General features: G+C 43.7%; 1 protein-coding gene across 6 annotated transcripts in view; it reads left to right on the forward strand.

The window, feature by feature from the left end:
- The window catches only part of PPP2R3A (protein phosphatase 2 regulatory subunit B''alpha), a 62,264-nt gene that overhangs the window by 43,194 nt on the left and 6,383 nt on the right, over nt 1-12,687 (forward strand). For all 6 annotated transcript variants that reach the window (XR_012043492.1, XM_072868219.1, XM_072868216.1 and 3 more), the window contains 7 exons: nt 695-781; nt 3,164-3,320; nt 5,408-5,456; nt 6,035-6,124; nt 7,130-7,305; nt 7,842-7,960; nt 9,643-9,749. Coding sequence is in view for 5 of the 6 variants with exons in the window: in XM_072868219.1 (XP_072724320.1) it covers nt 695-781; nt 3,164-3,320; nt 5,408-5,456; nt 6,035-6,124; nt 7,130-7,305; nt 7,842-7,960; nt 9,643-9,749 (785 nt within the window). In the remaining variant the exon portion in view is untranslated. The remainder of the gene's footprint in view (nt 1-694; nt 782-3,163; nt 3,321-5,407; nt 5,457-6,034; nt 6,125-7,129; nt 7,306-7,841; nt 7,961-9,642; nt 9,750-12,687) is intronic.

Consider the following 12,687-nt stretch of genomic DNA (forward strand, 5'->3'; position numbering starts at 1 on the left):
AGCTTGCTTTTTTAGGTACTTGGGAGTGTACTCAGTCTCATACTGAGAACTGTTTCTCTTGGGTTCTCAGAAGTCTGTGCATTCCCCCCCCATGCTTTTTGCTCACTTTCACCAGAGGCAGATCAGTAAAGGAGACAAATGAGGTTAACACCTACCTAAGATAAATGCAGACAGATAATCTCTATTGCTTACTTTCAGTGGAGCCACCAAGAGGATGAGGCATTGCTATAGCTACAATAGGTCAGACATCAATTGTGGCTTTCATTTACATGTCCTGTTTCCTCTTCAAAAGTCCTGATTTTTTTTTTTTTCTGGTGCAGAACACTATTTCAGTTGAGATCCATGCAAGCTACAATGCCTAAAACCTGAAAAACTCAGTTTCAAAATGATTTGATTTGTCAGCACTTTGAACATATTCCCTGACATAAATAATGCATCTGCATGCTCAAAGATGTGAATTAAGAGCAGTGAAAATATTTGCAGAGTGGAAATGGATAATACTATTTCAGAACAAATGTTACTTTCAGCCTGCATAGTGAATTAAGGATAGTAATATCTACAAAAAAGATCACAAAACAGTTTTCAAAAAGAATCCCTTTAGGATGAGTGAATAAACAAAATAAAGTTACTGCATTTAAATTCCCAAAAGTGTATTTTAGGAGTTGATTTCAAGAACGCTGTCCATGTGTTGCAGGTTATACAGAGAATATTCTACACAGTCAATCGATCCTGGTCTGGGAAGATCACTCTAACAGAGCTGAGGAAAAGCAACTTCTTGCAAGTATGTTGGTTTCTGCCTGAACAAGATATAGAATGCATCATACCTTTGTTCCTATATCTGTATACTATATAGCGAGGGAGCTGTGCCTGGGTTGTAGTGAGGTAGGCCAAATGCTCAGTGCCAGGAGAGTGCTGGAGCTAGTGGAGGATTTGTGTCTGAGTTGAGAGAGAAGACCAGGGACTGGAGTAGCCAAGAGTGCACTGACAGAAGGTCAAGGGGCGACTGTGCACCTGCTCTGAAGCTACATCAGGCAGATTGGCTCTTGGCTCCTGATCTAGCCAAAGAGGAAGGGAAGCAAGACGCAGCAGTGCACCTATGTTAAGTGGCTCACTGAGCAGCCAAGAATAGCTGCTGGATTGCCTACAATACGTGGTGGGTAGGACAGCCAATTTCCTGACTCCTAACTGGCAATCAGCCCACTGACAGTTGGTCGGGCATGTTGTGCTGTGCAATTGCAAGACCGTGCATCTCAGGAGCTGATTTCCACTTCTGCAGTAGACTTCTTCAGAAAGGTTAATGAATGAAGCTTAGTTCTTGTTACAATCCCTGTCATGTATCCTTATGTTGGGCAGAGGTTTCAGGTTTTGGATCTCTGTTCTCTGTATATTTTGCCCAAAAGAGCACTAGGTTAAAACTGTCTAAGGCTGCTCGACTCCAGTCCAACCTAAAAAGCCAGGAGGTCTTTAGGCTGAAAGGTTAAGGACTCAGCTAAAGCAGTGAGACTTTCCTACTGCATCCTGTTCTCTGTTCCAGATGTAGTGTGCTGTCTTCCTCAAAAGCCTCAAGCATGAATTCATGCTCCTCCTCCTTTTGGACATCTTCTGCCCCACTGATCACATCAGCTAATGAAAAAAATCAGTGCTCCCTTGGATTGTCTCATCCCCAATCCCTAGCGATTGTCTCTCCCTAACCTCTGTTCTAAACAAATCCTCCCAACTTACCCTGCATCTTTATTCACTCATTTTCTCCCTTTATACACTCTTCCCCTTTTTGTCCTTGCATATCTGCTCTGCTTTTCATCTCCTGCAGCAGGGAAGTTCAGCTCTGGGACCATAATTTTGCCTGGGCAGCTCTTTGCTGCATGTGTAAATGGCATATTTTGGCATGAGCTGTGAGAGAAAAAAATTACTGAAAAACCTCCCCAAGTGATTATAATCTGTAAAGAAATTGAGAGACCCACGAAGAATCTGAAGAGGCTAGTGAGTGATTGATCAGAGGTTTTTAGACTTGAGCATCAGCAAGTCAGAATAGTGTGGGTCTGGCAGTGCTATCCTGTTGTCCCTGCCTGAAACTATACTGAACCTGGTGGATAGCAGGATGTGAGAGTTTTGTTGAGACTCAGTGAGGATGTGGAAATGACTCAAAGTTGATGTTGAACTATCAGTGCCTAGCAGAGCATCTGTTTTTATGCTTAAGGATAGAAGAGCCACTAAGCCTGTCTGCTTAGAGACACAGCTTCCTAGGATAGCTCTTAGGCTGTGTTTCACTTCCTCCCTTCTGAGAGGCTGTGAGGGCAAGGGAGGACAGACCTGTAGCCCACTTGAGTCTGTTAAGCTTTTCATATTCCTGCAGCCATAATTTATTAGACTGAAAAGGCTGTCTGGTGTCCCGTGGCCTCAGCACTAGCAGAAAGGCAAGCAGGGAGGTGGCACCGGTAAATATGCAATACCTTCCTGTTGGTGGGAAGGCGGAGCGGAGGGAAGGACAGAGGTAGGTGTGAAGTGGGAATGAAACAAGGACATCGTCACTAAATGTTTTCTAACAAGACATGTTAACAGATGTCATGGTTGGAAATCTGTCTAAACCTCCTAGTTAAACCAGACTTAATTCCTGTCAGCTACAGCCCAGGAAAATCAGTGTGATTGGTTTGATCTGCTTGGGATCCATCCCTCCTTCCCCAGTCCTGGCATGAGTCTGGAGCAAGACTTGATTTTGCCCTTTGGGAGCCAGGCAAGGATATGTGATGTGTAAAGATATATCTCAGTTCCTGTGGACAACTGTGGACTTGCTGTTGTAAATGGCTCTGAGAGTCTCTGGTGCAGGTCAGAAATGTTTCACAACTAATGGATCCCAGCTGAGACAGCAGTTGTGTTCTTGTTTCTCTGCCTCACTCTTCACTATAGCTGAAAATTAGCAGAAATTGTTCACAGGAGTGGCAGAAATACTGTGCATACATATGCTAACCACGATAGCCAAGCCAGATGCTCTATAAGTGCTTGTTAAGGAAAGCAGCAACAAAATCTCTTACAGGGGAGAAAGGCTGCATTTTGGATTAGCTCTCAGAGCTGTGTTCACCCAACTTCCACAGAGGTTGGAGGACTTCAGCTGCTTAACTGCCACTTTGTCTAGGTTTAACTTCCCACTTTATTTGTACTCTTTCAGACTCTTGCTCTCTTGGAAGAAGAGGATGACATAAATCAGATCACAGATTATTTCTCCTACGAGCACTTCTATGTTATATACTGTAAATTCTGGGAGCTGGACACTGACCATGATCTTTACATCAGCCAGAAGGATCTGGCTAGGTACAGTGATCAAGGTATGCTGCCTGCAAGCTGTGGTGGGACAAAGGGGATTGCTGAAAGTAGAATGTTCCCACTAAAGAGTAAAGCCTAGCTTTAATTTGGTTAATTTTATGCCTCAAAAAAATTTAAATTGATCCATCCATCTCTTACACAAGTACTGATTTACAGAGCCAGTTGTAGGGGCTTAGACACGGAGAAATGCCGTATGCACTATTTTCTGCATGAGTAGCTAAGAGGGAGCTTCTGTTCACATGTGGGTCACTGCCAGAAGGACAAGCTAAAATAATGTGTTCAAACTTGCTTATTATTTACTAAAGGGTTTGCAGGAACTTGGAAGTAGGGACAAGAAGGACAAGCCCATGTGAACTTCAAAGATTGCTGAAGTGCAATCTCATTATGCGTGGGAGAAGTTCTAGAGTCCAGTGAGGCTTGGTGAACTTCAGTTAGCAGATGCACTCTGGAGACTATCTCTTGAGTTCAGTGTGGAACTCCTTTCCATGAGTTGAGCAGATGCTAGGAGTTGTCAAAGGTTCAAGGGACATGGATAAGTTAATGGAATACAAATCCACAGAGGGATAAAAAATCCAAAAGCACTTGTTCTGTATGTGTTGTGCTAGATGGAGGCACTCAGAGGCTGTTTTTAGGATTATCTATGTTCTGAGAGCACGGTATACCCATGTGCTTACCTGTTAGGACTCATGATGTAATGTCTTGGACAAGAGCTTGAGTTATTGACCAGCTTGTTTAATCCTGAAGACAAAGCCTTCTTTGATTCTTCTGTGTGGTTGCTGCACTTTTTGGGAAAGTAGGTCTGGGACAGAGAATCAGATTTGGGGAAGTGGGATGTTTGGACATGTGTGACCGGAGGTGGCAGGAAAGGTGAAGTATGTGGTAAGGTGTTGTAGTGTCTAGGGCTACAGGGATCTGGAGGTGTGACAAGTTGTCAGGCATTGCTGGAGCTCTGGGGTTGGGCACAACATTTTGTAGGAGCCAAGATCCTAGTGGGCTGAAGTAAGAAAGAAGGAAAGGAGTGTGAGAATGACAATGCTGTAGGTATGTGTGTGTGTCAAAGTGGTGTGGTGGCCTGTGTGTTCTGAGTGCAGGTGTTTATGGAAAGTCCGTGGGGGTTCTGGGTGAGTGTGGCAGTCACAAGGGTCAGGAGTGTTGATAATGGGGCTGGATGGGGTGAGGATGGAGGAGTCCCTGACTTGGGATAGGTGATACGGGAGAATTGGTCCCTACTGGGAGGCTGGAGTGTGGGGATGGAGTATTTGTTGCACGGGAGGCTTGAGAGCACCAGGTGCTGGGGAGCTAGAGATAGAAGCAGTGCTATGGGCAGGGCAAAGGGAAGAAGCCATCAGTGCAGTGGTACAGCAACCTGTCAGCACTGTGCCAGGGGGATTTGAGGGGTGGTGCAGGATGGGTCTGCCTGGTTGGTCTGTCAGAAGTGTGCCAGGACTACAGAAGTGATGGAGAACATGTAGAAGGAGCTAAGGTGGGGATCTAAAGGAAGTGTGTCAGCAGTCTACGAGGGTGAGGTCAGCCTGCAAATCCTGCTCAAGACTGGTACTTGCTGCTTGGCTGGTGTGTCTCTGCCATAACAATCTATCCCACGCATTTCCTGGCTGGCAAAGCCCTCCCACTCACCTAAAATGATGCTTGTTTTTCATTGTCCTTCCCTGCAGCAGGATTGCCACAACTTCTGCTCTGCTTAGAAGTGTTTTCTAGGGATTTGATGTGTGATTTGTGCTTGATAACTGAACTTCTTTTGCAATACACACTGAAATAGTCTCCTTCTATCAGCAGGATTTGCTTATGTGACAAATCATACTGTAGCAAAGTAGGAGTAACACTGCCCATGTTCAAGAATCCAGATAACACACAGTTGCCATATTTGTGGGGAAATACGGTGTTTGGGAGGATACGAAGGCAGACACACTGGGAGGATCATCTTTGTTTTTTACAAAATGCTGCTAAAGTGGTAGATAGAGCATTCTCTTAGCAATGGGAAATGGCTTTGTGTGGATTCAGCATGAAGAACTGATTGTAGTTATTTCTGTGACCTGTAGCTTCATTTTATCCGTGTTTTCTTTGTTTCCAGCTTTATCAAACAGGATTATTGAGCGAATATTCAGTGGCGCTGTGGTGAGGTGAGGAATAGCATACTGGTTGGGGATAGAAGTGAAGGGAATTTCTGTGAGGTTGATTAGAAATGCAAGATACTCTCAAAAATCCCCACTGATCAGAGTGGTTCGCAACATGGTGCTCCAGTTGGAGCTACCTGAAAATGGAGTGAGACCTCTGGGTATCTCAAGAAGACAAATTAAAAAATCCTATAGGATGACCACCTATAGACCTCATTGTAGAACAAGCTGGGCATAGTGGGAGGGAACATGCAACATTATGTGTTTGTGCCCCACAGTGGCACAGGGATAGCTGGAGAGCACTGCTTTAAAGTCTCCAAAAAGTAAAACAGCCCAGCACTTGTTGTGGGAGGGGATGCGGTAGATGATCCTCAGCTCTGCAGTGACAGCAAGGCAGCAAATGCTGTAACTGTGGGGAAGGGCACAAGGACGGGTGCCTGGGGAGTGCAGGGAGTACAGGCTAAATGGGTGATGCCCCATTTTCTCTCACCAATGATTTAGGGCTTTTGAAAAATATGTTTGATAACATTCTGAGTATTTAGGAGCCTGGTGGTTTGGGTTTTTTTTTCTCATGTGTCTTCCAGAGGCAATGAAGTTCAAAAGGAAGGCCGCATGAGTTATGCTGATTTTGTGTGGCTCCTGATTTCGGAGGAAGACAAAAGGAGTGCTACAAGGTCTGACTGATTTCTGTGTCTTACTAAACGTATTGAGATGAGCAGATAAGATTATAGAAACTCCTGTGACCTACCGCTTTCTACAAGGGACAGCAGCTTGGGTTCCAGTGATTCTTCCAGGAAGAAAGCAACTTACTGTCAACGTTTGGTCAAATCATTTGCCTTTCTTGAGGAGAAATTGTGTAGAAGCAGAGTTTTCTTGTAATGTTAAATGTCTTGGTAGTCATCAATGCCTTTGGTTACCCCATGCCATGGAGCACTGGCTCTAAACCCATGAGATGTTTGCAGCAGATAGGCATGTTCCCTGCATGCATATAGCAAGCAAGTGCGTAAGAAGGGTTTGTAGGGAAACTTCACTGTGTCACTTTACAAACTAGACACATGGGCAGGTTTGACACAGCCAGTGGGGAGACTATTGTGCAGAGCTGAACTAGATCTGCATGCGATTATTAGGACAAGGAACCTTATCAGCAAAAATGAGAAGAATAATTCATAAAGCCAGGGTTGGACTATCCAGAGGTGAAGGGAGGACGTAGAGTGCAACTGCCTGAAAGCATTGCCTTCAGTGTAAAGCAGCAGAGGAAATAAGTGCATACCATGCCTACCTCATCACTCACCAGGGTCACTCAGGGATAGCCAGTGTCCTGGGTTCAGAGTTGGTTGTATTTGGCCAACTTTGGCTGCTGAATTAGACAGGAACACTCTAACCTACATGAGCCAGTTTAGCTGCATCACTGTGGTCACTTGCTACAGCTACCAGGTGAAACAGGTCATGAGCATGGCTGTGTTCACAAGCCACCTAGGAGACTAACAGGAGGCACTCTTGAGTGCTAGCCTTTGTCCTGATCCTTCCCAAAGGGTATTTTCGTCCCTGCTTTTATGCCAGCCTTTGGGCAGAAGATCATTAGAGGATGGGGAAAAGGGAATGTGCATTGATGCAATCTCTGCTATACGGATTTCCTAGTGCAGTGCTGTGCTTTCACTAGTCCTGTCTCTTTTTCCTAGCATTGAGTACTGGTTTCGGTGCATGGACCTGGATGGGGATGGAGTGCTCTCCATGTATGAACTGGAGTACTTTTATGAGGAGCAGTGTGAGCGGATGGAAGTGATGGGCATAGAACCACTGCCATTTCATGACTTGCTGTGTCAGATGCTTGATCTTGTTAAGCCAGAGAGGGAAGGTAAGTCCTGTTTAATGGGAGTTTCCATCCTCTTTGATCTATGGTGGATTGAGAAAGTAATGTCACTGTGAAATCCATCTGTAGGTAGAGCCTTGTGTTAGAATCACAGGGCTGAAATTACTGCACAAGGTAAAAGTCTGAACAGTGGCTATTGTTCCATAATGTTACGCATCAGGAGGTTTGAAATACTAAAACAAGAGACCTTGTGAATTAACTTGCTGGAACTGGAGCAACAAGTCTTGTATATTCCAGCTGTGGGATGTGCTGACAGTCTAGATTATGAAACTGGACCACCCCCATTCACATTCTTTCATATTTCACATGAATGTGAAAGATCTCCATATGTGTGTGAGATTTAAGCCTAATAAACGTACCCATTTATTGAATAACGTTAAAATTCTTGACTGACTTGGGAAGAAATTTTGTAATATTGTAGCATACTGTTGTTATAATTAAAACTTAGATAAGACTGGCAAGGAACAGGTCCAGTCTCTCACTAAGAACTCAGCACAATACTGTGGGTTTTTTTTCTGCAGGAAGAGTAACCCTGCGAGACCTGAAGAGGTGCAGAATGGCTCACGTGTTCTACAACACGTTCTTTAATTTAGAGAAGTATCTGGACAATGAACAGAGGGATCCCTTTGCAGTGCAAAAGGTATAAATCACCTTTATTTCTAAATACAGGCCTTCTCAAACCCATCTTTGGAATACAACTGGACATAAGGAAAATCCAACTGAATATAGGAAAACCTTTTTCACAAGTAGGGTGGTCAAACATTGGAACAGGTTGCCCAGAGAGGTTGTGCAGCTTCTATTCTTGGAGGTTTTCAAGATGTGACTGGACAAAGCCTTGAGCCCCATGATCTGACCTCGTAGCAAACCCTGATTTGAGCAGAGGCTGGGACTAGAGACCTCTTGGGTCTCTTCCAACACAAATTATACTGCGATTCTATGATTCGGTTGCCATCACTGATCCTACTACACCAGCACTGGCAGTGCAGTGTGTAATTCTAGAGAGAATGACCGGAGCCTGCTGAGTTGCACTGATTCATCAGGCTGAAAGAGGGGGGCTCAGCTGCACTAGAAGGGAACCTGGTTCCCTCAGTTTAGAAAGGAGCTGTGAGATTCAAAACTTGAGATCCCATTTGTCTCTTCCTGTCTCCTACACAGCTGCAGTCATAAATAAGTAGGCTACATGTGAAGATTTACTAAACATCCAGGTTGGAGTCTGATCCTTAAAACAGCACTAGCCATTTTCCCATAGCCTTAACAACCAAAGAGACACACCTTCTTCACAACACAGGGGCCAAGGAAGATGAGATGCCACTCTGTGATCAGCCCACACATGCAGTAGAGTAGATGAAAGGTTTGGATATTGCAGATTGTGCCTGGTTATCAGCCTGGCTGCACTGTCATTCACCATCCTCTCTTCCCAAGCAGGGAAAATACAGGAGATTGTGGCTTTTGTATTTTGCAGTTGTTGCTCGCTGTTAACTGTAGGATGTTCAGAGACTTGAGTTTTGTCAGCTGTTAGTGTCAAGTCCTTCACCTCTGGCTCCCCTTGCACATCCAGTGAAACCAGATGTGTTTACAACTTAAAGACTATCTCCCAGAAGCCTCTTATCTGGTCAAAGTACAGTAAAGCAGGCATGCCAAAACCAACTCTGGTTCCCTCCCAGCTGTTCCCACATAACTTGTAAGAGGAACTTTGTGCTTCCATGATTCAAGGCTTAAATGTATCCCAATCCAGAACCACCCTACTTTTGTTTGTTTGTTTACACTGGATCATCATAAGAGCAGTCAAGTGGGGCCAGGGGGAAAATAATTTATTTTCCCTGTCTTATAGTAAATGGCAGAGGGCCAAATGTTTATAAGGATGTTCTTCTGTTACCTTCTCTCAAACTTGCCCAAACTTAGCAAAATATGAAGAGTTCCTCAAAAGATCAGTTACAATTAACATTTAATTAAAGATTTTAAATCATTAAGTTCTTTAACGACTTACAAAGTGCACAGATGCAGGGCTTGCTGAGCTAGAGCAAAGAAAATGTGCAGTTATTAATGTTCAGCATTTCTGAAATTAAGCAGGCTCAGTTTGTTTGCAGCTCAGGTCACATGCTGAGCTTTATAGACTAAGGAATGTATTTTTTCATAGTCATTTATGTGCAGGTGTTAAAATAGTTTAAGATAATTGTGAATCTTTCAGTTAAGGCAAATTTTGACTAGCTGTTTCTATACAGTTGCTTACTGTTGCTAGAATTGCTGTTTCATGTGTTTCACTATTGTAAACAGCTGTAGAGAGGTATGGACATAGTGTGCTTGACTGTCTGATCTCTTTAGGACATTGAAAATGATGGCCCTGAACCCTCTGACTGGGACAGATATGCTGCTGAAGAGTACGAGATTCTTGTGGCTGAGGAGTCTGGGAATGAACAGTTACAAGAAGGGTAAGCATAGGCATTGCAGTGCCCTGGGGATACACTATTGGGCTCCAGCTGAGGTTTAGTAGGAGCATGTGGATGCTGCTTTTAATAGAGGTAGTAGATTAGTGGACTTACCATTTGGACTCAACACTGGAGCATGTGAAGCCTGAAACAGTTGCTCCAAAAGGCAGTATTGGTGTATTTGTCACAATGGGCTTCTTTGTGGGCAGCCATCTGAATCATCTATACACACTGCAGTAATGAAGATAGCTGAGAAAAAGGACAAAGCCTTTTTGTTTTGGCAACCATACAAAAAAAGAGATCAAATGACTTTTGCTAGTCTTGGCCATGTATTGACCATGTCACACTATCATAGATTAGAAGCTGTAGCTCTGTTACATTATACCTAGCAGAGACTTTCTTTAGTCAAATAATTTTACTTTCTGCCAAACTTTATACCTATTAGTCTGTGCTCTTCATAAGCTGTGTTTCAATGTTTTCATTCGTTTACTAAGTTTGTTGAGACTTTTTCTTTAAAACACTGTTGGTTTCTGCAATACCTACACTCATTTTTGCAGCCTTCTATAAAATTATGGACAGACACTCCCACTATCCTTAGAGTCAATGAATTTAGGCAGAGCAGTTGCTCCAAAACCTCTCTGTGTGCAAGGGCTTCCTGCAGAGGCTCCTAATGGAGACTCAGTATAATTATCTTTTAGATTTGTGTCTGTGTTAGTATGTTCTTGAGAAATTTCTCTGGAAGTCTCCAGGTTAATATAACAAACATCCAAAGAATGCTTACCCCATGTTAATCTTGCATGATTCAGGATTTCATCCATTCTTGAACAGTATTTGTAGAGCCATTAAAGTAAGAGTACTGAGAAGATTGCATAATTTTCAAAACTTCCCACACTGGAAATTGCTTGGGATAACAGTAGCACCTACTAATTAGCCACAGAGATTTGCAAAGCTATTGAGAGCTGTTTCCCTCTCTCCCTGTGATGTGCATCCAACCAGCTATGGGCTGTTCCCTCAACTCCTTTGAGCTGCCTTGCCTTTTTGTGGCCTTCACAATGGAAGATGAGGTAACACAGGATAGAAGATAAAATTGCTGTATTCCCTGCAGCTGCTTTGCAACACCTGTGTCCTCAGCACAGAAAAGAAACAGGAGTCTGCCATAAAAGCTTTGCAGGACCATAAATCCCCAAACTCACCAAAAACAGAGGCAAAGTGGCAGGTGATGTCAGGTTTTCGAAGTCTGTCTGAAACAGCTCTCTTGTCTTCCTGCAAAGAGCATGTCAGCAACCTTGCTGCTTGCTTTTAAGAGACCCTGAAAAGCTCTGTAGTCATGGCAGCAGGATTAGATCTCATTTGTGGAGCATAGCAACAGACCATGCAGGAAAAGAGGAAGGAAAAAAGAAAAACAAAGAGCTGGATGCCCAGACAAATTTGCCAAAACAGGCATTGAGTTTTTGCACATACATTATTTCTGCTGTCCTTTGAGGATGACAGAAACAGGGGGCGGGGACAAAACCAAGACAATTTATGAGCTCTATGAGAGACCGGAATATTTTTGCCTAAGTTAGCTGGCAGAATCTGAAATCTGGTGTTTGTCTTATTAAAACATTTGAAAATAATCATCATTTCGCAATCGCAGATTGTGTGTGTACACCACATTTGTGACTTAGCCCTGTCCATAGCTTCTCTGGATGGAAGGTTTCTAAAACCAGTCAGTGTCTGTCTGGCTGTCTGCAGGCTTGCCCATGAGAGAGCACTGCTCCTGGAAGAGGAATCTCATCAAGACATAGTGGATACTCAGAGTGACTTCAAGGATGCTGTGACTCTATTGAGAGCTACAGTCACCAAAAATAAGATAAGAGAAAGGTGTAGTCTTGCTCAAGACAACAATGAAGCATCATGTTTCACTGGAAGCTTAAGCTGATCTGAACACTTCTCAGCCATGCTCTGCTTTATACATCTGTGTACGAGATTCAATGAAAAGAGTCTGTTCCCTGGTGAACGTATACACACGTTGTTTGAAGGCAGAACCAATAGTTGAACCTGACCAACACAAGCTCTTAATGGAGATAGAAGCATTGGTTTTGCAGAATCCTTTCTTGCAGTCCAGGCTATGGCCTGCCTGGCAGAAGTGTGCACCGTGTTGTTCCAGAAACCACTTCCAGCCAGCTGACGTACATGGAAGCCACAGCTGCCTTCATGGAAAGAGATCTTTCTCCATAGGAAGGGAAATAAGGAGGAAGAGGCCATCTTTTATCAGCTGCTGATAGGAAAGAATCCCCTTCACCTGAGCAACAAGGAGTGAGGGCACAATACAGAGCAATCCTGCTCAGAGGCGGATAGGTGGGACAAAGATACAGGATCAGATGATGTTGTTTAGGCAGCTTAGACCATTTTTCTTGTCTCCCTCAAGTCGGCTGGTGGCTCAGTTGCTTACTTTCGTGAACCTAGCAGCATAAGGAAGGGAAAGGGGGAAGAAGTACATCACTGAACCACCCAGTGACAAGAGGTGTGTGTTTGCCAGAAGGAAGGACAAAGAATTTCCTGGAGCAATTTGCCTTCTCTGAACAAGCTAGAGTTGCTATGGTTGAGTCTTGAGGAATTGGTGTTTAATCTACATGACCCCATATATGTATTTATGGGACTGTGAAGTTTTGAAAGGCCTGGAAGGAGAGAAGGTGATTATCTTTAGTGCTAATCTTGTGGAAAAGCTGTCCCTTGGATGCTTCCTAGCCATAAAGGTGGAAAGCATTTTTTCCAAGATGGGAAAGGCAGGCACCATTGAGCCTTAAGGAGTGAAGTGGAAAACTAACTCACATGGTAAAGAACAATGGGAAGTCCCTTTTGAAGAAGACATGAGAAGGTTTGGTCCAGAAGCAAAAGGCACCAGAAAAAAAATTATAATGGAGCTCCAAGTGCTGGTGAATGTGCAAGATAAACAATA

This window comes from Ciconia boyciana, chromosome 7 (assembly GCF_034638445.1).
Source record: "Ciconia boyciana chromosome 7, ASM3463844v1, whole genome shotgun sequence".
Classification (NCBI taxonomy): Eukaryota; Metazoa; Chordata; class Aves; order Ciconiiformes; family Ciconiidae; genus Ciconia; species Ciconia boyciana.